The sequence below is a fragment of the Cervus elaphus genome, chromosome 20, assembly GCF_910594005.1.
Source record: "Cervus elaphus chromosome 20, mCerEla1.1, whole genome shotgun sequence".
Lineage (NCBI taxonomy): Eukaryota > Metazoa > Chordata > Mammalia > Artiodactyla > Cervidae > Cervus > Cervus elaphus.
Window position 1 is genome coordinate 115,983,138 of NC_057834.1, and position 24,049 is coordinate 116,007,186.

Consider the following 24,049-nt stretch of genomic DNA (forward strand, 5'->3'; position numbering starts at 1 on the left):
CTAGAATGGCCAGAATCCAGAGCGCTGATAGCACCAACTGCTGGTGAGAACGTGGAGTGACAGGAACCTCATTCATTGCTGGTGGGAATGCAAAATGGTGCAGCCACTTTGGAAGACAGTTTTTTGGAAGGCAGTTTTTTACCAAAATAAATATACTTTGTTTGTTTGTTTGTTTGTTTCTTTTAAATCCATGGCTGATTCATGTCAAAATATACTCTTACCATATGATCTAGCAGTTGTGCTCTTTTGTATTTACCGAAGGGAGTGGAAAACTTAATGTCCACACAAAAACCTAAACACAGATGTTTATAGAGGCTTTATTCCTAATTTACATAACCTGGAAGCAATCAATATGTCCTTCAGTAGGTGGATGGATGAATAAACTATGGTACATGCAGACAATGGGTTATTCTTCTTCCCCACTAAAAAGAAATGAGCTCTCAAACCATGAAAAGACATAGATGAACTTCAAATGTGTATTATTAATTTAAAAAGTCCATGGTACATTCAGCCTTCCCCTGTTGTTAAATAGAATGAGTTCCTTTAACTATTCACCAGAATTTTTAAGTGCCTGCATTTTCCTTGGATTACTTATTAACGTTAACACAGCAGATTTACTTGATTTGGGTCATTTTTCTTTAATTTAAAAACAAATTTGCTGTCTTTAGTGTTACCAAGTTCAAACTTATACAGCTTGCCACATGACAGGCCGATAAGTTGAGTTGTTGAAGCAGGGAATAGTGACTTGATTCAGAAAGCCAGCAGACTGAGAAGATGGTGGACTAGTGTCCCAAAGAACCATCATACCTGACTTAGAATTGAGGCTTCCTTTATACTAAAAGGAGAGGGCATGTGATTGGTTGTTGCAAACTTCTTGGTGCCAGAATCTTGTAGCTATCCACATAGGAGGTCAGGTTACAATATTCCTGTAAACCTCCAACAAGACAAATGTTACTCTCTGTTCTGCTGCTTTTTATCTCTATATGAATGGAAAAATATTATACCTTTGAAGGTCAGAACCTTGAGAATGTTCTTTCCTGTTTTTTTTCAGGCTGTAGGCAACATTCTTAACTTTAGAAAAAGCAATAGAATACAGAGGTTAAAGTAAAAGAAACAGATCCAATATGGAGTTGCATTTGTTCTACCATATTACACTTTTGTCATCAGCTGACAGGAAGAATCAGCTTGAATTCTTGCCTACTGTGGCTATCATGCTTTAAAAATGTGGTCTTATTTTTGAAATAAAAGTACTGTAAAATCCCTTAGTTTTGAAAAGAGGAGAGTTTGTTGAACAGTTTAAATATATAAACTGTTTGTGTTAATGTAGTAGAATATATACTTGTCAAATTAACTCATTAATTTAACATTATTTTGAATCATTGTTTTCATACTCTCACTGGTCATTTTATCCCAAACTACAAGTCCTCATTCACAGAATAACAAAAAGTGTGTTTGTTGAGCATCTACTGTGGCTAGACAATGTTCTTAATGCTTTACACATATTAGCTCGGCCTTATCCCTACCTTGTGAAAAAGTGCTAGTCTAATACCATTTCTATTATGTATCGTTAGGGCAACTGCGGGGTTTTTGTTTGTTATTATCTGTCCTATTAGGTATATATCATCATCTTCCCAAGTGTTAGTTGCTCAGCCATGTCTGACTCTTTGCAGCCCCATGGACTATAGCCCACCAGGCTCCTCTGTCCTAGGAATTCTCCAGGCAAGAATACTGGAGTGGGTTGCCATTCCCGTCTTCAGGGAATCTTCCCAACCCTGGTGAATTCTTTACTGTCTGAGCCACCAGGAAGCCAAGACATTCTTCAAAGTATCTTTTAAAGACTTATTTGTAAGGACTTCCAACACTTGCTGTTGTGAGATCATACCTCTAAGAATAATCATGAAGTTGCTATTAAGTATCCTTGTCTCCCTTATTAGCCAGTTCTGACAGAGGTGCTCTGTAAGCATCTCAAGCATCACTGACAGGAGAGGGGAAGCGTCATTTCAGGCTAATTCGTCTTTCCCAGATAGTCTGTTGTCATTCAATTTTAAGTATTTGAGGAAGCACCCTGCAATGTGAGAAGTTTTGCAAACCTTTAAATAAAAGGTAACCTTTTCAGTGAGAGAATTTTATATAAAACCTAATCGTGTACTTTGTTGTTTTACGGATGTAAGTGTCTTATGGAATTTCTTTAATCTGTGTCTCTCCTCCAATTTGTCATTTTTTAGGTGTTATAATAGTCATATCTGATTCCCATGTGCATTATAGCCATTTATTTTCATCTCAGAGACATTTTTCTTTTTTCAGTCAATTATTATTGACAATTTTCTTAATGATAAACTGAGGCAATAACTAGACAAACAGGCTCCATTCTTGCCCTCATAGAATCTACTACAGTGGTAGACTTAACAAGTTTTTTGTCCTCTCCACTTTATATATAAGCTTTATTCAGAATTGCGTTAACCTGGAAGTAACCAAGATGTCCTTCAATAGGTGAATGGATGAACTGTGGCAAATCCAGGAATACCATTCAACACTGAAAGTAAATGAACTTTTAAGACATAGCAAGACATAGATGAACTTGAAGTGAATACAATCAGCCTTCTTGTCTGTGTATTACAATCTGCAGTTGTTTGAATCCACAGATGCTGAACCTGCAGATAAAAGACTATATCTATGACTGACTGTACTATGCCATTTTATATAAATAACTTGAGCAACTACTGTACTTTGCTTTCCATTTTATTGTATACCTAAAATTACTGTTTAAAAAAAAAGTCTTAATACATACATAACAAAATCCCATGGCCATTCAACCCTTTCAACAAAACCCATTCAACAACATACCCATTTTAGCATAAAAATATGCGATGAGTGATACCAGTGATATTTTAGTCATAAAAATTCTACTTTTCTGTCAGTCTTCCCAATCCTTTAGTGTCCAGAAGATTATACACCCAGATTTGTGGCAATTGTGTAGAATTAAATAATAAAATAAAGGTTTCTTGACTTTATTCTGTGTTGAATTTTTGAACCCATTTTGAATCTCTTCATCTGCCATGATGGAAAGTCAGAGAATTAAGTCTAACATAACCAGAAAAAACTGAATAAAGACTTGAAACAGATTTTGAAATGAGTCACAATCCTTCATTGTATTAGGTTAAAGCAATCTTGTGATTGAAAGATTACCTTTATTTAGAGTTTGATTAATTATTATGATGTATGTATATCTAAATGTAAAATTTTAAACTATAAAGTCAAACAAACCTGCAGCCTTAATCTTTTTCTTTTTCCAGTTTCTTGCAAAATAAATACTCCAGTGATAAAATATTGATATCACATTTGATTTCACATACATTATCTTTGATTTCACATACGTTATCTTTCTGGATCTTCATACCAACTCAGAGAGAGAGAACAGATTGTATTACCCTATTTTATAAATTAAGGACAGATTGTATTACATCATTTTCTAAGTAAGAAACCTGAAGTACAAAAGTTCTAAGTGATTTTGCCCATTATCATTGGGTGATTTGAGTGCTTTAGCCAGGCTGGAACCTCAGCCTTCTAACTTCTGTTATAAGTTTTTGTCATGAAACATAGCAAAACTGTAGTGCTAACTTCTTGAAATGACTGACTGAGTAACTTGTCCCTCCAAGGGGTCCCCAGCTCTACTAAGACTGCAGTAATTATCCTTTTTCTGTCTCTGTTCCTATGTAAATCTCCCCAACTGGTATATATGTTCCTTTAAAATAGACATCATGCCTTATGTTTAATCAACACTGGGCACCTAGTAACTTAAAAATTCCTTACCCTTTAATTTCCTCAGTGCAGAGTGAGGCCTACCTGGTCACCTGTAGATTGAGGAGAAAGTACTGACCACTGTCCTCTTATCTTCAGAAATTATTAGTAGCTATGGGGAAAGTTGGTGGCTCACTGGTAAAGAATCTTCCTGCCAATGCAGGAGACTCAGATTCGAACCTGTGTCAGGAAGATCCCTGGAGAAGGAAATGGCAACCCACTCCAGTATTATTATTTTTTTTTCCAGTGGGTTTTGTCATACATTGATATGAATCAGCCATAGATTTACACGTATTCCCCATCCCGATCCCCCCTCCCACCTCCCTCTCCACCCAATTCCTCTGGGTCTTCCCAGTGCACCAGGCCCGAGCACTTGTCTCATGCATCCCACCTGGGCTGGTGACCTGTTTCACCATAGATAATATACATGCTGTTCTTTCGAAACATCCCACCCTCACCTTCTCCCACAGAGTTCAAAAGTCTGTTCTGTATTTCTGTGTCTCTTTTTCTGTTTTGCATATAGGGTTGTCGTTACCATCTTTCTAAATTCCATATATATGTGTTAGTATGCTGTAATGTTCTTTATCTTTCTGGCTTACTTCACTCTGTATAATGGGCTCCAGTTTCATCCATCTCATTAGAACTGGTTCAAATGAATTCTTTTTAACGGCTTAGTAATATTCCATGGTGTATATGTACCACAGCTTCCTTATCCATTCATCTGCTGATGGGCATCTAGGTTGCTTCCATGTCCTGGCTATTATAAACAGTGCTGCGATGAACATTGGGGTGCACGTGTCTCTTTCAGATCTGGTTTCCTCAGTGTGTATGCCCAGAAGTGGGATTGCTGGGTCATATGGCAGTTCTATTTCCAGTTTTTTAAGGAATCTCCACACTGTTCTCCATAGTGGCTGTACTAGTTTGCATTCCCACCAACAGTGTAAGAGGGTTCCCTTTTCTCCACACCCTCTCCAGCATTTATTGCTTGTAGACTTTTGGATAGCAGCCATCCTGACTGGCGTGTAATGGTACCTCATTGAGGTTTTGATTTGCATTTCTCTGATAATGAGTGATGTTGAGCATCTTTTCATGTGTTTGTTAGCCATCTGTATGTCTTCTTTGGAGAAATGTCTGTTTAGTTCTTTGGCCCATTTTTTGATTGGGTCATTTATTTTTCTGGGATTGAGCTTCAAGAGTTGCTTGTATATTTTTGAGATTAATCCTTTGTCTGTTGCTTCATTTGCTATTATTTTCTCCCAATCTGAGGACTGTCTTTTCACCTTACTTATAGTTTCCTTTGTTGTGCAAAAGCTTTTAAGTTTCATTAGGTCCCATTTGTTTAGTTTTGCTTTTATTTCCAATATTCTGGGAGGTGGGTCATAGAGGGTCTTGCTGTGGTTTATGTCGGAGCCACTCCAGTATTCTTGCCTGGAATATCCCATGGACAGATGAACCTGATGAGCTACAGTCCATGGGTTTGCAAAAGAATCAGACAAGACTTAGCGACTAAACAAATAACAATGGAGAAGGTTAATGTTGATAACTGTGGAGCCAGTCCATTTGTAGTGCCAGGTACTTTTAGTGAGTGCCTTCCTCCAGTTCCTCCTAAAATATATCCTCTTTTGATTTACAATTGGACTGTATGCAGTGATAATCACAGTGGAAGTTAATCACTGTTTTTCTTCCCTCAGTCCTAAAAATAATGACTGTTGGAGTGATAAAAAGCTCTTTGGCTATATCAATATAGTTTCACAGCCATCTTTTATTTATTTTATCCTATTTAACCCTTTCAAGAGTCCATTGAGGTAGTTAGGGCAGGGATTACTCACCTCAATTAATAGAAGAGGAAACTCTAGCTTAGAATAGAGAAATGACTATTCCAAGATCAGGAGGCTAGGCAGTACTTAAATTGAGATTTTTCTGGCTCCTCCAGGTCTCTTTCCATTACACTACACTGATTCTGATTAACAGTGACATTTACCATCATTACTATTTCATTACCAGAGGATTTCAGAGTGGGGGAGGAGAACTTTTTTCAAATGAAAAAATGAAGGCAGTGTGGCTTGAAATTTAGCTAATGCTTCTTATCCAACTTAGCTTTGCTTTTATTTGTACTGAAATGAAATAAATTGAGCTAATTGTGATAATTATGTTGGTGGATAAAAAGGACAGAATCAATGAAGTTTTATTTGTTTGTTGTGTTAATCAGGCCTTCTAGCATTTGTGAAGTGCACTGCCAAAATATTTAGATGCAAAAGCAAACAAACAAAACCACTAATGAGGATAAAAGAAAGATAACAATAATCAAAGACATGATTCTTGTATAATCCATATGACAGCATATACTGCACATGATTGAAACTATATAGATATTTAGGTGACATTTATGTTTTCCATTCCAGTATTTGTCTTCAGATAATTAGCCTAATTATAACACATGTTTGAATTGTAGTTAGAACTAACCCACTATTAAGTCTGGTACCTATGAATTAGCAGATATTTGGGTTTCCTCATATGTCAGTGTAACTCATAGCTCTCCAAAAGTTACAGTGGATGTTTCCAGTGTGCTAATGGATACCCTATTTTATTTCTAATAATAATATAGAGAAACTTTATAAAATCATTACATTAAATATGTGTCATTTTACTACCACCAAGGAAAAAATACATCTTTTGGCTATTCAGTGTTGTGTGAGTTCCTTTTTATAGACAAAAGTAACATGTACTCTTTGCCATTCTGTTGTTTTCCTCTATTTCTTTGCATTGATCACTGAGGAAGGCTTTCTTTTCTCTCCTTGCTATTCTTTGGAACTCTGCATTCAGATGGGTATATCTTTCCTTTTCTCCTTTGCCTTTCACTTGTCTTCTTTTCACAGCTATTTGTAAGGCCTCCTCAGACAGCCATTTGGCCTTTTTGCATTTCTTTTTCTTGGGGATGATCTTGATCACTGCTTCCTGTACAATGTGATGAACCTTTGTCCATAGTTCTTCAGGCACTCTGTCTATTAGAACTAATCCCTTGAATCTCTTTGTCTCTTCCACTGTATAATCCTATGGGATTTGATTTAGGTCATACCTGAATGGTCTAGTGGTTTTCCCTACTTCCTTCAATTAAAGTCTGAATTTGGCAATAAGGAGTTTATGATCTGAGCCACAGTCTGCTCCCAGCCTTGTTTTTGCTGACTGTATAGAACTTGTCCATCTTTGTCCATGTCCATGTGTAGAGTCTTCTCCTGTGTTGTTGGAAGAGGGTGTTGCTATGGTCAATACGTTCTCTTGGCAAAACTCTGTTAGCCTATGCCCTGCTTTGTTTTGTACTCCAAGGCCAAATTTGCCTGTTACTCCAGGTATTTCTTGACTTCCTGCTTTTTGCATTTCAGTCCCGTACAATGAAAGGGACGTCTTTTTTGGTGTTAGTTCTAGGTATTGTAGGTCTTCATAGAACTGTTCTCTTTAAGAAAATTAGAGATACCAAGGGAGCTTTTCATGCAAAGATGGGCACAATAAGGACAAAAAAGTATAGACATAACAGAAGCAGAAAATACTAAGAAGAGATGGCAAGAATACACAGTAGAACTGTACAAAAAAGATCTTCATGACCCAGATAATCATGATGGTGTGATCACTCAACTACAGCCAGGCATCCTGGAATGTGAAGTCAACTGGGCCTTCGGAAGCATCACTACGAACAAAGCTAGTGGTTCAGTTCAGTCACTCAGTTCTGTCCAACTCTTTGCGACCCCGTGAACTGCAGCACGCCAGGCTTCCCTGTCCATCACCAACTCCTGGAGCTTACTAAAACTCATGTCCATCGAGTCGGTGATACCACCCAACCATTTCATCCTCTGCCGTCCCCTTCTTCTCCTGCCCTCAATCTTTCCCAGCATCAGAGTCTTTTCCAATGAGTCAGCTCTGCGCATCGTGGCCAAAGTATTGGAGTTTCAGCTTCAACATCAGTCCTTCCAATGAACACCCAGGACTGATCTCCTTTAGGATGGACTGGTTGGATCTCCTTGCACTCCAAGGGACTCTCAAGAGTCTTCTCCAATCCCACAATTCAAAAACATCAGTTCTGCACTCAGCTTTCTCTATAGTCCAATTCTCACATCCATACATGACTACTGGAAAAACCATAGCCTTGACTAGATGGACTTTTGTTGGCAAAGTAATGTCTCTGCTTTTTAATATGCTGTCTAGGTTGGTCATAACTTTCCTTCCATGGTCTTTTAATTTCCTGGCTGAAGTCACCATCTGCAGTTGACTTTGGAGCCCAGAAAAATAAAGTCAGCCACTGTTTCCAGTGTCTCCCCATCTATTTCCCATGAAGTAATGGGACCACATGCCATGATCTTAGTTTTCTGAATGTTGGGCTTCAAGTCAACTTTTTCACTCTCCTCTTTCACTTTCATCAAGAGGCTCTTTAGTTCTTCTTCACTTTCTGCCATAAGGGTGGTGTCATCTGCTATCTGAGGGTTATTGATATTTCTCCCGGCAAACTTGACTCCAGCTTGTGCTTCTTCCAGCCCAGCATGTCTCATGGTATACGGTGCATATAAGTTAAATAAGCAGGGTGACAATATACAGACTTGACATACTCCTTTTCCTATTTGGAACCAGTCTGTTGTTCCATGTCCAGTTCTAACTGTTGCTTCCTGACCTGCATACAGGTTTCTCAAGAGGCAGGTCAGGTGGTCTGGTATTCCCATCTCTTTCAGAATTTTCCACAGTTTATTGTGATCCACACAGTCAAAGGCTTTGGCATAGTCAATAAAGCAGAAGTAGATGTTTTTCTGGAACTCTCTTGCTTTTTCGATAATCCAATGGATGTTGGCAATTTGATCTCTGGTTCCTCTGCCTTTTCTAAATCCAGCTTGAACATCTGGAAGTTCACAGTTCATGTATTACTGAAGCCTGGCTTGGAGAATTTTAAGTATCACTTCACTAGCGTGTGAGATGAGTGCAATTGTGTAGTAGTTTGAGCATTCTTTGGCATTGCCTTTCTTTGGGATTGGAATGAAAACTGACCTTTTCCAGTCCTGTGGCCACTGCTGAGTTTTCCAAATGTGCTGGCCTATTGAGTGCAGCACTTTCACAGCATCATCTTTCAGGATTTGAAATAGGTCAACTGGAATTCCATCACTTCCGCTAGCTTTGTTCGTAGTGATGCTTCCTAAGGCCCACTTGACTTCTCATTCCAGGATGTCTGGCTCTAGGTGAGTGATCACACCATCATGATTATCTGGGTCATGAAGACCTTTTTTGTACAGTTCTTCTGTGTATTTTTGCTACCTCTTCTTAATATCATCTGCTTCTGTTAGGTCCCTACCATTTCTGTGCTTTATTGAGCCTATCTTTGCATGAAATGTTCTCTTGGTATCTCTAATTCTCTTGAAGAGATCTCTAGTCTTTCCCATTCTAATGTTTTCCTGTATTTCTTTGCATTGATCACTGAGGAAGGCTTTTTCATCTCTCTTTGCTATTCTTTGGAACTCTGCATTCAAATGGGTGTATCTTTCCTTTTCTCCATTGCTTTTTGCTTCCCTTCTTTTCACAGCTATTTGTAAGGCCTCCTCAGACATCCATTTGGCCCTTTTGCATTTCTTTTTCTTGGGGATGGTCTTGATCACTGCTTCCTATACAGTGTGATGAACCTTTGTCCATAGTTCTTCAGGCACTTTGTCTATCAGATCTGGTTCCTTAAATCTATTTGTCACTTCCACTGTATAATTATAAGGGATTTGATTTAGGTCATACCTAAGTGGTCTAGTGGTTTTCTCCATTTTCTTCAATTTCAGTCTGAATTTGGCAGTAAGGAGTTCATGATCTGAGCCATAATCAGCTCCAGGTCTTGTTTTTGCTGACTGTATAGAGCTTCTCCATATTTGGCTGCAAAGAATATAATCAATCTGATTTTGGTGTCGACTATCTGGTGACGTCCATGTGTAGAGTCTTCTCTTGTGTTGTTGGAAGAGGGTGTTTGCTATGACCAGTGCATTCTCTTAGCAGAACTCTATTTGCTTTTGCCCTGCTTCATTCTGTACTCCAAGACCAAATTTGCCTGTTCCTCCAGGTGTTGATTTCCTACTTTTGCATTCCAGTCCCCTATAATGAAAAGGACATCTTTTTGGGGTATTAGTTCTAAAAGGTCTCGTGGGTCTTCATAGATCTGTTTAACTTCAGCTTCTTCAGTGTTACTGGTCAGGGCATGGACCTGGATTACTGTGGTATTGAATGGTTTGCCTTGGAAACGAACAGAGATCATTCTGTCATTTTGAGATTGCGTCTAAGTACTGCATTTCAGACTCTTTTGTTGACTATGATGGCTACTCCATTTCTTCTAAGGGATTCCTGCCCACAGTAGTAGACATAATGGTCATATGAATTAAATTCACCCATTGCAGTTCACTGATTCCTAGAATGTTGATGTTCACTCTTGTCATCTTATGTTTGACCACTTCCAGTTTGCCTTGATTCATGGATCTAACATTCCAGGTTCCTGTGCAATATTGCTCTTTACAGCCTCGAACCTTGCTTCTATCACCAGTCCCATCCACAACTGGATGTTGTTTTTGCTTTGGCTCCATCCCTTCTTTCTGGAGTTTCTTTCTCCTCTGATCTCCAGTAGCATATTGGGTACCTCCTGACCTAGGGTGTTCATCTTTCAGTGTCCTATCTTTTTGCCTTTTCATACTGTTCATGGGGTTCTAAAAGCAAGAATACTGAAGTGGTTTGCCATTCCCTTCTCCAGTGGACCATATTCTGTCAGACCTCTCCACCATGCCCTGTCCGTCTTGATTGGCCCCACACGGCATGACTTAGTTTCATTGAGTTAGAGAAGGCTGTGGTCCATGTGATCAGATTGGCTACTTGTCTGTGATTGTGGTTTCAGTCTGTCTGTCCTCTGATGCCCTCCCTCAGTGCCTGCTGTCTTACTTTATTTTCTCTTACCTTGGATTTGGGGTATCTCTTCACGGCTGCTCCAGCAAAGCACAGCTGCTGATCCTTACCTTGAACGTGGGGTAGCTCCTCCTGGCCGCCGCCCCTGACCTCGGGTGTGGAGTAGCTCCTGTTGAGCTATTTAAAATCCTTAAAGATGATGCTGTGAAAGTGCTGCACTCAGTATGCCAGCAAATTTGGAAAACTCACTAGTGGCCACAGGACTGGAAAAGGTCAGTTTTCATTCCAATCACAAAGGAAGGCAATGCCAAAGAATGCACAAACTACTGCACAATTGCACTCATCTCACACACTAGCAAACTAATGCTCAAAATTCTCTAAGCGAGTCTTCAACAGTACGTGAACCGTGAACTTCCAGATGTTCAAGTTGGCTTTAGACAAGGCAGAGGAACCAATATCAAGTTGCCAATATCCATTGGATCATCGAAAAAGCAAGAGAGTTCCAGAACAACATGTATTTCTGGTTTATTGACGTGCCAAAGCCTTTGACTGTGTGCATCACAACAAACTGTGGAAAATTCTTAAAAAGAGATGAGCATACCAGACCACCTTACATGCCTCCTGAGAAGTCTGTATACAGGTTAAGAAGCAACAGTTAGAACTAGACTTGGAACAACAGACTGATTCCAAATCAGGAAAGGAGTATGTCAGGGCTGTATATTGTCACCCTGCTTATTTAACTTACATGTAGAGTACATCATGAGACATGCTGGGCTGGATGAAGCACAAGCTGGAATCAAGATTGCTGGGAGAAATATCAGTAACCTCAGATATGCAGAGGGCACCACCCTTATGGCAGAAAGCGAAGAACTTGAACCTCTTGATGAAAGTGAAAGAGGAGAGTGGAAAAGTTGGTTTCAAACTCAGCATTCAGAAAGCTAAGATCATGGCATCTGGTCCCATTACTTCATGGCAAAGAGAGGTGAAACTGTGGAAACAGTGAAAGACTTTAGTGTGGGCTCCAAAATCACTGCAACCATCAACTTTTCTTCTCCTTGGAAGAAAAGTTATGACTAACCTAGACAGCTTGTTAAAAAGCAGAGACATCACTTTGCCGACCAAAGTCCATCTAATCAAAGCTATGGTTTTTCTAGTATTCATGTATAGTGTGAGAGTTGGATTATAAAGCTGAGCACCTAAGAATTGATGCTTTTGAACTCTGATTTTGGAGGACTCTTGAGAGTCCCTTGGACTGCAAGAAGATCCAACCAGTCCATCCAAAAGGAAATCAGTCCTGAATATTCATTGGAAGGACTGATGCCAAAGCTGAAACTCCCATACTTTGGCCACCTGATGCAACGACCTAACTCATTGGAAAAGACCTTGATGCTGGGAGAGATTGAAGGCAGGAAGAGAAGGGGACTACAGAGGATGAGATGGTTGGATGGCATCACCGACTCAATGGACTTGAGTTTGAGTAAGCTCTGGGAGTTGCTGATAGACAAGGAAGCCTGGTGTGCTCCAGTTCATGGGGTCGCAAAGAGTCGGACACGACTGAACAATGGAACTAAACTTGAACATGAACTGAACACGTTCTCATTTCCCTAAATTTAAATCTCAAAATAGTTATCTAATATCTGACCCACTATAAAATTCAAGAGAAATTAATATATGTTAATTTCATTGGTTTGGCTAAACTTGGTTAGTAATTTAGATCATAATGGTAATAAAACTAAATGTCCTTGCTAGGTACTGTGCTCTAGGTACTTTATAAATATTATAGACTCATCAGATACAATGATCTGAACTTGTGGATTAATATTGATTTGATCATAAATGACATTGTTACATTGTATAGAAATGTTTTTTAATGCCTTCAGCAAACAGTCTTCCAGATACACTTTCAAACAAGATTATAAAGTATTGCCTTGGGAATTGGGAAATGGAGGTGTTATTCTCCTGCTCAGAAAAGTAGCAGATGTGCTAGGATGGGGAGGTGTATATGATTAGCTTTATTTTAGGCTTGCTGCAGTTTCCTGAAGCCCCAGCCTATTGTCTGATAAAAACTAGCCTTGAGCAATGTAACATTCATATGTGGAAACATTTCAGATTTTTAAAGGCTTCCTTTGAATGTAATGCCTAGACTACTGGAGTGAACTTTAATTTTGCTTCAGAAATAATAGAAAATGTCTAAATAAAAATTTTTTTGTAAAATATGACCTCCTTTTGTTCACAAATGGTGGATTCTACGTTTTGCAGATGTGTCTTGCTGAATCAGGACTGTCTTATCCCTGCCATCGACTTACAGTGGGAAGAAGATCTTCACCTGCACAGACCCGGGAGCAATCTGAAGAGGTAGGCATGTTTGCTAGCTTTTCATCAAACATAATGTCTGTCCTTGCTCACCTGCCCACTTCCTATTCTTTTTTATTTGCCACAGCAAAGAATAGGTAGAGTTAATGTGGCATGAATAGCATCTCAGTAAATTCTTAAAGGCAGAAATTTTCCAAGCAAGATTATTGCTAATGTGCTTCTTCTTGTTCTATAAGTTTCATATTTCAAACAGACAGAACTGGGGTGGATCAGTTTAAATGATTTTTACTTATAATTGTCTGGTTAACAAAGGAATTTTTTAGCTGCTGACTATATAGTAGACTACACTTATTAGAATTCATCCTGAAGGTCCTTTAACTCATAGAGCTGGATCACTTTCTATGTGCCAAACATTGTCCTTAGTACTAGGGAACAAAGATGAATAACAGTGTACCTATACCAAGGTGCTCAGAGTCAAAGGTGATACACTAGTAAACCAATAATAATGGCAGATGTAATCAATGCAGTGATAACAGTGTGTCACAGGCAGCTGTAGAGACAAAGAGGGGCAAGGAGAGTGAACATGTGTGCATACGCAGTGTGCCTGCGTGTGTCTTTGCAGGTCTGAACTGTATTAAAAGGCAGAATCTTTTCCTGGGTACAACAGCACTGTGTCCAACCGTGACTCGGGTATAAGGGAATGAGAAAGACAGCCTGGACATTGCAATTTATCATTGGGACTTACTGATGGTCCAGTGGTTAAGACTCTGTGCTTCCAGTGCAGTGGGGGCAGTTTTGATCTTTAGTTACAGCATGGGAACTCTTAATTTTGGCATGTGGTATCTAATTCCCAGACCAGGAGTCATACCCCAGGCTCCCTGCATTGGAAGCATGGAGTCTTAGCCACTGGACCACCGGAGAAGTCCCCCAAAAGTTTAAATTAGTACAGCAAAACCTTTTCCATTTACTTTCTATACAAAGTATGGTTGCAAATTTTTATTTAAACTTAGATATTTTGGACATTTATTATGGAAGCTGCCACAAAACCTCTAGCACTATTCTCTGAATATGTAATTGCATCATTTAAATATGTAAAAAAGAAAAGGGACTGAATAACTAAAGTCGTAATCTGTGATCATCCTGGGGAAATGACAATTTGCTACTCAATTTTTGGAAATCCATAAAGAAGGAAGGTTTTCCCCCCACCGCAAATACTACTATACTATTTCTTTAGGTTTCTAAAAATGTTAATTTCCTTTAAAGAGCTCACACCATTTTTCCAACCCTTTATCTCGCTAATTCCTCATGAAAGGAAAAATAATATTGAGTTTCACTGCTTGGCAGAAACTGCCAAAAACAATTTATTGAAATATTTCCTTCTACTGCTTGAGTATATTTTTAATGGCTAAAGTAAGTTATGCTTCAACCCATTAATGAATAAATCTGCTAATATTAAAAGGAAGCCAACTAGCTCCACCCAGAATTCTTAATGATTTTATGCTCTTAAGAGGTGACAGTTACCTGTTTCATTTCATTTTATTTCCTTTTCTCACCCTCACCATTATATGTGTTATTTGGGCATTCCATTCAGTGGAGTGTGTGGCTCAGCTGGTAAAGAATCTGCCCACTGTGCAGGAGACCTGAGTTCAGTTCCTGGATTGGGAAGATCCACTGGGGAAGGGAACGGCAACCCACTCTAGTATTCTTGCCTGGAAAATTCCATGGACTATATAGTCCATTGGGTCACAAAGAGTCGGACATGACTGCAGGACTTCTACTTTCACTTTTTACTTTCAGTGGAAGGAGTTCAATGCCATAAATTGAGGAAAAGTGTAGTAGAGGGTGGCATACACTTTAGATTAATTAAGGAAGAAAGTAGAGTGGGGTTAGGGAGCTTTGTAGAACTAAGAGAGCCACAGCCTTGAGGATATCTTTAAATCTGATTTTCTGGGATGAGTCCATTATTTTTCCTTCCCTGGCTAAGTAAATATACCACTTCCTCCAGGGGACTGGTGAGAAATGGGAACGGAGCTGTGACTTGATTGTTATGTTGTCATAGAATTATGAAACTGGAAGGAATTTTTTATTTGATTTATACTTTGCCATCCATTTATTCCTCATTTATTTAAACATTTTTTCAATGTCTTCTACATGCCAAACATTAGGATCCCAGTCTTTGTGCTGAAAGAGCTCACACAAAATAATATCTGCATTTTCTCTCTAATGGCTGGGTTCTGTCCTCATGAGGCAACTGGTTCCATTGTTGAGCATGTCTGTTGGTATCTACCGTATATTAAATCAGAAGCCATGACTGTGTGGAACTGTGTATAATCCAGTGGTTCTACTTCTTTCCTCTTGTTTTAACCCTTCTCTTACATGACTGTGTGTTTCAAGATAATTACCACTTTGCTGTTGACTGTCTTCAGCCTTGAGTTAGGAAGAAGATATTTGAGACCAGTAGTCAAATTCAGGTTTTGAATTTTATGCATTGCACTTATGTGTTCTTTAACTGGGGGAATTTTTTTTCTTACATCATCCTCTAGCCCTGCAAATATGTTTTCCTTATAATTAACATTTTCTCGTTTCTTCCCATCTTCCCCTTGTTCCTGAGCTCCCTTTCAATGCTTATGTGCATGCTAAGCTGCTTCAATAGTGTCTGACTCTTTTGTGACCCTATGGGCTGTAGCCCACAAGACTCCTCTCCATGGGATTCTCCCAGCAAGAATACTGGAGTGAGTTGTCATGTCCTCCTCCAGGGGATCTTCCTAACCCAGGGATTGAACCCACATCTCTTATATCTCCCGCATTGGCAAGCAGGTTCTTTACCACTAGTGCCACCTGGGAAGCCCCTCCCTTTCAATGACCTTTCCATATTTCTAGGTACCTTAGCTAGGTACCTATCTCTCCTCATCCCAGCTGCTTGGGTGGGACATTACAGGGACCTCCCCCCTGGACCCAGGTTTTTTGAGAGTTGGCCAATCCTCAGTTGATAGTGTAAGAGTAGGAGGGATACTCCCAGAATAACAACAACAAAAATAAAATCCCAAATTTAAAATGTAGTTAATGTTAAAGCTGTTGATTTGTAATTTCAGTTAAGCAGACATCTATTGAATACTTACTGTGCTAATCAAATGAATATAAACTGAAAATTTCATATTATGTAATTAATGAGAAAGGTGAGATAAGCATAAGATACTAGAGAAACACACAGGGAAAGGGGTGCTATAACCTTCAAGAATGTGTGTAGGCAAAAGCCTTGTCTGCCTTGTCTACCTCTTTAGCTACCTCTGTAGCTCTAACAACTAGTAAAGCTCCTGGTATATACCAGCCACAGAATAAATACTTTGTGAATGAATTTTTTTTTTTTTTTTAAGAAAAAAGAGAAGAAGAGGGGGAACTAGAGCAATTTATATCCAAATAAATGAAAATGAAAAGAATTGAGTCACAGCCAAATGAAGAAACATGGATGTAGTATTCCATTCGGAGGAAATAGCATGACTTGATGTAGTGAATGGGGAGACCTAAGTGCAGCTTGGTGTTCGTGCAAAATAAAGTGGGAGACAAAGAAAGATAGAGATGAGACAAAGGTGAATAGGTTTTTATATCTCAAGTTGGAAACTTGAACTCTGGGGAGCCAGAAGACTTTTAACTGGAGGGTGATTTTTTTTTTTTTCCTGCCAAGTGGACATTTTAGAGAAAAGCATTTTGACTGCTGTGCAGAGGCTACATGTAAGGGAAGCAAGACGAGAGACAGAGAAATCAGATATGAATCTGTTGTACTAGTATAGGCAGAAGATAATGAGATCCTAAACTAGAACATCACTGGTCAAAAAAGAGAAGGAAATGGATTCAGGATATATTTTGGAGGGAAAATCAGTAGGACTGGTGACAGACAGGATCTGTGGGAGAAGAAAGAGGGAGAGGATAAGAATACTTATATTTTGGCTTAATTGGCAGAAAAGATTTATTCAGTAGTTATTCAGTGAATTCTGATTACATCCTTACTCTACCCCTGACACTGGCATAAGTGTTAGGAATATGGCTATGAACAAAAACAGTCTTTCCATGAAGGAGCTTGTTTCTAACTAAATGAAATTGAATGCACATAATTGCCCAAAATTTGTGTTTCAGTTTTTTTTTTAATGTATGTATTTTATTGAAGTATAGTTGACTTACAGTGTTTCAGGTGCTCATCAAGGTGATTCAGTTATACAAATACACATATATTATTTTTGAAAATTTTTTCCATCTTAAGTTACTATAGGATATTGACCGTAGTTCCCTATGCTATACAGTAAACCTTTGTTTCTTGTTGCATATCTATTTTTTAATAAGAAATATGCATTCTATTCATACTAAGTCAAACAAGTGCAACCAAAATGTCATATTTTTTTTAGTTAGGCAAAAATTCATAAGCTTTCTAAAATACATATATTATGCATATTTATATATGTGTGTATGTGTGTGCAAAAGCTTTTCTACTACATTTGATAAAGGCTTGAAGAAGAATATAAAAAAAAAAGATGGAGAAATTGGAGAGCATAAACTAAATGAAAGTAAACACTGAATATGAAATAGAAAAAGTGAAACAAACTAGATAAAAGTAAAAGATCATCATATAGTCCAGTTGTTTTTAAACATGACTGCCCATTAGAAACATAAATCTGGAGCTCTGGAGGAAAAAGCAATACCTGAACATTTGTATTTTTAAAAAAATTTCAAGATAATTCTGATATGCATCTGGATTTTAAAAAGTGATTACAGGTTTTTCTATTAGATCCTAGTTTATCCTAGTTTTGGTGATATAGAGTTCTATTATTTTTCTGTTGACCAATCATGATACAGTGGTATTAAGTGAATAATAGCTACAGAATCACAGTAGTAGAACATGTTTATCAGTTTTCACAATCTATAGGCAGACAAAAAATAAAAGACAATTACAAATGAAAACAATAATTGGAACATGATTAGCTTAACAGTATAAAATAATTACATACAGTTTGGGCAGGTCAAGCAGAGTGATGAGGTAAGTGGAAGTGCATACATGACATGTTTTCTTTCACCCAGTCATTTAATCCATTTACATTTAAGGTCATTATTGATATGAATGGTCCTATTACCATTTTCTTAATTGTTTTGGGTTTATTTGCTGTAGGTCTTTTCCTTCTCTTGTGTTTTCTGCCTAAAGAAGTTCCTTTAGCGTTTGTTGTAAAGCTGGTTTGGTGGTGCTGAACTCTCTTAACTTCTGCTTGACTGGAAAGCTTTTGATTTCTCCATCAAATTTGAAGGAGAATCTTGCTGGGTAGAATATTCTTGATTGTAGGTTCTTCCCTTTCATCATTTTAAATATACCTTGCCATTCCCTTCTGGCTTGTAGAGTTTCTGTTGACAAATCAGCTGATAGCCTGATGGGAGTTACTTTGTATGTTATTTGTCATTTTTCCCTTGTTGCTTTTAATATTTTATCTCTGTCTTTAATTCTTGTCAGATTGATTACTATGTGTCTCAGTGTGTTTCTCCTTGGGTTTATCCTTCCTGGGACTCTTCTTCCTGGACTTGGTTGACTATTTCCTTTCCCATGTTTGGGAAGTTTTCAGCTATTATCTCTTCAAGTATTTTCTCAAGTCCTTTCTCTCTTCTCCTTCTGGGAGCTCTATAATGTAATAGTTGGTGCATTTAATGCTGTCTCAGAGGTCTCTTAGGCTGTCTTCATTTTTTTTTTTTTTCATTCTTTTTTCTATATTCTGTTCTGTGGTGGTGATTTCCAATGTTCTGTCCTCCAGGCCATTTATCTGTTCTTCTGCCTCAGTTATTCTGCTGTTGATTCCTTCTAGTGTGTTATTCATCTCTGTTTGTTCTTTAGTTCTTGTAGGTCTTTGGTAAACATTTCTTGAATCTTCTCAATCTTTGCCTCCATTCTTTTCCTGAGATCCCGGATCATCTCCCCTATCTTTATTCTGAATTCTTATTCTGAGTTCTGTCTCCACTTCATTTAGTTGTTTTCCTGGAATTTTATTTTGTCCCTTCATCTGAGACTTAACTTTCTGCTTTTTCATCGTAATTAACTTTCTATAATATGATTTTTGTTTTAGCCACTGTGATACTGTGCTTCTTCTGTCTGCCTTCTGATGGATGAGTCTAAGCAGCTTGTATAAGCTTCTTGATTGGAGGGACTGGCAATGAGAAAAACTTGTTCTTGTTCTGGTAGACAGGGCCTTGCTTAGTAAAGCTTTATTTATTTTTTTTAATTCATCCTTTATTTTTTATTTTTTTTCCCATTTATTTTTATTAGTTAGAGGCTAATTACTTTACAGTATTGTAGTGGTTTTTGCCATACATTGACGTGAATCAGCCATGGATTTACATGTATTCCCCATCCTGGTCTCCCCTCCCACCTCCCTCCCCACCCCATCCCTCTGGGTCTTCCCAAGGCACCAGCCCCGAGCACTTGTCTCATGCATCCAACCTGGGCTGGTGATCTGTTTCACACTTGATAATATACATGTTTCAATGCTGTTCTCTCAAAACATCCCACCCTCGCCTTCTCCATATAGGGTTATTGTTACCATCTTTCTAAATTCTATATATATGTGTTAGTATGCTGTAATGTTCTTTATCTTTCTGGCTTACTTCACTCTGTATAATGGGCTCCAGTTTCATCCATCTCATTAGAACTGATTCAAATGAATTCTTTTTAATGGCTGAGTAATATTCCATGGTGTATATGTGCCACAGCTTCCTTATCCATTCGTCTGCTAATGGGCATCTAGGTTGCTTCCATGTCCTGGCTATTATAAACAGTGCTGTGATGAGCATTGGGGTGCTCGTGTCTCTTTCAGATCTGGTTTCCTCGGTGCAGCTCAATTCCAGAAAAATAAATGACCCAATCAAAAAATGGGCCAAAGAACTAAACAGACATTTCTCCAAAGAAGACATAAAGATGGCTAACAAACACATGAAAAGATGCTCAACATCACTCATTATCATAGAAATGCAAATCAAATCCACAATGAGATACCATTACACACCGATCAGGATGGCTGCTATCCAAAAGTCTACAAGCAATAAATGCTGGAGAGGGTGTGGAGAAAAGGGAACCCTCTTACACTGTTAGTGGGAATGCAAACTAGTACAGCCGCTATGGAGAACAGTGTAGAGATTTCTTAAAAAACTGGAAATAGAACTGCCATATGACCCAGCAATCCCACTCCTGGGCATACGCACCAAAGAAACCAGAGCTTAGTAAAGCTTTAATCCAATTACCTGCTGATGGGTGGGAGGGTTGCACTCCCTCCCTGGTAGTTGTTTGACCCAGCCCTGGTGTTATGGGCTCTATGGTAAGGTTAATGGCAAACGCCAAGAAAGTTTATGTCAAGGAGAACCTTCCAGTGCCTGTCCCTATGTGGTGAGCCCCTGCCGACCCACACCTCCACAGGAGGCCCTCCAACACTAGCAGGTAGTTTTGGTTCAGTCTCCTGTGGGATCACAGCTCCTTTCCTCTGGGTCTTGGTGTGTGCAAAATTTTGTTTATGCCTCCCCTCCACGACTGGAGTCTGTTTCCCTCAGTTCTCTGGAATGCCTATAGTCAAATCCTGTTGGCCTTCAAGGCCAGATTCCTTGGGGATTCCCAGTTCCTTTGTTGGATCCCCAAGCTGGGAAGCCTGACATTGGGTTCAGAACCTTCACAATAGTGCAAGAGCTTCTTTGGTATTATTGTTCTCTAGTCTATGAATAAGCCACCCGGCGGGTATGGGATTTGATTTAATTGTGATTATGCCCCTCTTACTATCTCACTGTGGCTTCTTCCTTGCCTTTGGACGTGCGGTATCTTTTTTGGTGGGTTCCAGTGTCCTCCTGTCAGTGGTTGTTCAACAGCTAGTTGCAGTTTTGGTGCTCTCACAGGAGGAGATGAGCACACGTCCTTCTACTCTGCCATCTTAAACTGGCTCTTTAGTCAGGTTTGATCTCTGCATACAACTGAAATGCCCAATTGAAAAAGTTTCAACCAGATACACTGGTTTTTATTGAAACAAAGTCTCTTTCGTATTTTCCACACTCCCAAGGCAAGGCAATTACTTAAAAACAGCTTTTGGTAGCTGCGTTGGGCTCCAGAGGTGGCCGAGTGTCACAGTGGGACTGGGTGGCCAGGCGGGAAGTGAGGGAGGGGGCTAATCTAAGACAAAATCTGTTTATTCCAGTCATTGAGGGACCTGCTATTCTTTGAAACTGTCCCAGTTGATCTACTACATCAAGGTGTTTTATGATCCTTTTGACTGTTCAAATTAGGATATTTTTCTATCAGCGTCAGATTCCTTTACCCTAATTTGTTAGCTGAAATTAACAACAAATTAACAAGCTGTTGTTGTTAGAGTCTATGTTCTGCCCATTATCTTGATCCTACTCCAACTAGCCTCTCCCTACAACATGGGAAGGGTAAGGACTCGCTCTTGCATTTTTGATCCTCTATCTATTGGTTCCTTCTCTTCATTCTAAATATATATGTATAATATATATATTCTCATCCTAAATGTATATGTAATATATAAACAGACATTATATAAAAATATATATGTTTTCTTTATATTATTGTATTATAAATATATATATTACATATATATATATATTACATTCCTTCAAGTTTAGCTTCCCCCTCAAGCTTTAACTCATCTGTTCTTTTATTCACAGCTAAACTTCTTAGAGTAATCTGTACTGAATAACTCTATTTCTTCATTGTTTATTTTGTTAACTCACTATAGCGTGGCTTCTTTCTGCTATGTGACTAAAATTGAATTTAACTGTTAGAGTCAGATAATAGTCTTTGACAGATCATTTAAGATGGTGGAGCCTGAGCTCACCTCTCTCACAAGCACACCAAAATCACAACTATATGCAGAACAACCATCGATGAAAAAGACTAGAACCTACCAGAAAAGTTCTCCTCCAACTAAAGACATAAAGGAACTAAAATGAGATAGGTAGGAGGGGCAGATTCATGATATGATCAAGTCTCATAGTCCCAAGTCACAAACTGGAGAATAATTATATTGCAGAGGCTCTCATAGGACTGAGAGTTCTGAGCCCCATGTTGGGGTCCCCAGGCCAGGGGTCCTGGCATTATATATTTGTGTGTATATGTATTAATATGTATAGTATTTTACATACACACACGTGTGTGTGCTCACACCCAATGGAATACCTCTCAGCCATAGTAAGGAATGAAATTTTGCCATTTCCAGCAGCATGGATGGCCTTGGAAGTTATTGTGTTAAATGAAATAAGACAGAGAAAGACAAATACTATGTGATACCACTTAGTCTGTATTCTAAAACACACAGCAAACTAGTGAATATAACAAAAAAAAAAAAAAGCAGACTCACAGATAAAGAGAACAAACTAGTGGTTACCAGTGGGAAGAGGGCAATGAAAGTTGCTCAGCCGTATCTGACTCTTTGTGATCCCATGGACTATACAATCTATTGAATTCTCCAGGCAAGAATACTGGAGTGGGTAGCCTTTCCCTTCCGGTAGAGGGAAGCGAGGACCAAAATACAGGTAGCTGACTAAGAGGTGAAACTAGGTTGGTGCAAATGTAATTGTGGTTTTGGACCATGAATTTTAAGTCATTATAACTAGGCTCAAACATATCTTTATTAATCAAAATAAGAACCATTACAATCAACACACTTTTGCCAGTGAGAAATACGTTTATTCCTGTCACATAAAAATCCATGCTTTAGGATTCGATGAACTCTTAGAAAGCATTTTCTGCCTCCTGCCGGTTGTGGAAATATTTTCCCTGCAAAAAGTTGTTGAGATGCTTGAAGAAGTGGTAGTCAGTTGGTGAGAGATCAGATGAATGTGATGGACGAGCCAATACTTCTTAGCCCAATTTGTTCAACTTTTGAAGTGTTGGTTACGCAACATGCAGTCAGGTGTTGCTGGAAGAAGAACTGGGTCCTTTCTGTTGACCCAGGCATTGCGGTTTTCGGTGAATCTCATGGATTTGCTGAGCATACTTCTCAGATGTAATGGTTTCTCTGGGATTACGAATATTGTAGTGGATCAGACGGGCAGCAGACAGTGACCATGACCTTTCTTTGGTGCAAGTTTGGCTTTGGAAAGTTCTTTGGAGCTTCTCAGTCCAGCTAATGAGCTGGTTGTCACCAGTTGTCATATAAAATCCACTTTTCATCACAGGTCACAATCTGATTGAAAAATGGTTCATTGTTGTGTAGAGTAAGAGAGACAACACTTCAAAATGACAATTTTTTGTATTTGCAGTCAGCTCATAAGACACCAACTTATTGACCTTTTTCACCTTTCCAATTTGCTTCAAATGCCAAATGACCTTAAAATAGTTTATGTTGAGTTCTTCAGCAGCTTCTCATGTAGTAGTGAAGAGGATCAGCTTCGATGATCCTCTCAGTTGGTCGTTGTTAACTTCCAATGGCCAGCCACTACATTCCTCATCTTCAAGGCTCATCTCCTTTACAAAACTTTTTGAACCACCACTGCACTGTACATTCATTAGCAATTCCTGGGCCAAATGTGTTGTTGATGCTGTGAGTTATCTCTGCTGCTTTGTGACCCAGTTTGAACTCAAATAAGAAAATCACTCAAATTTGCTTTTTATCTAACATCATTTCCATAGTCTAAAATGCATATAAAATAAACAGAAAGTAATAATTCATTAGCAAAACAGATAAAGCAAGAAATGCACATTAAAATTATGTATAACATAATCACACTTATTTAAGAACATATTCATTCCAGTATCAAATGGCAAAGTTCAGCAATGCTAAACCAAAATTACTTTTGCACCAACCTAATACATTCTACTAAAACTCTCCATAGATACTTTAATTCCTGATGAAGTTCTTCAACAAATTATAACAGAGATTTTACTTAACTACCTCCAGTGATAGGGAACTCATATTCAGAAAGGCAATTTTATTTTTAGAAATTAAATTACTTTTGCATCAACCTAATACTATGTATAAAATAAGCTACAAAGATATATTAATCTTATAATGTAGGCAAT

At 38.5% G+C, this 24,049-nt stretch overlaps 1 protein-coding gene across 4 annotated transcripts in view; it reads left to right on the forward strand.

Annotated features, from left to right (window-relative positions):
- FAF1 (Fas associated factor 1) overlaps positions 1-24,049 on the forward strand; it is a 502,843-nt gene that overhangs the window by 318,086 nt on the left and 160,708 nt on the right. For all 4 annotated transcript variants that reach the window (XM_043876171.1, XM_043876168.1, XM_043876169.1 and 1 more), the window contains one exon: positions 12,955-13,050. In XM_043876171.1, coding sequence (XP_043732106.1) covers positions 12,955-13,050 — 96 coding nt within the window. The remainder of the gene's footprint in view (positions 1-12,954; positions 13,051-24,049) is intronic.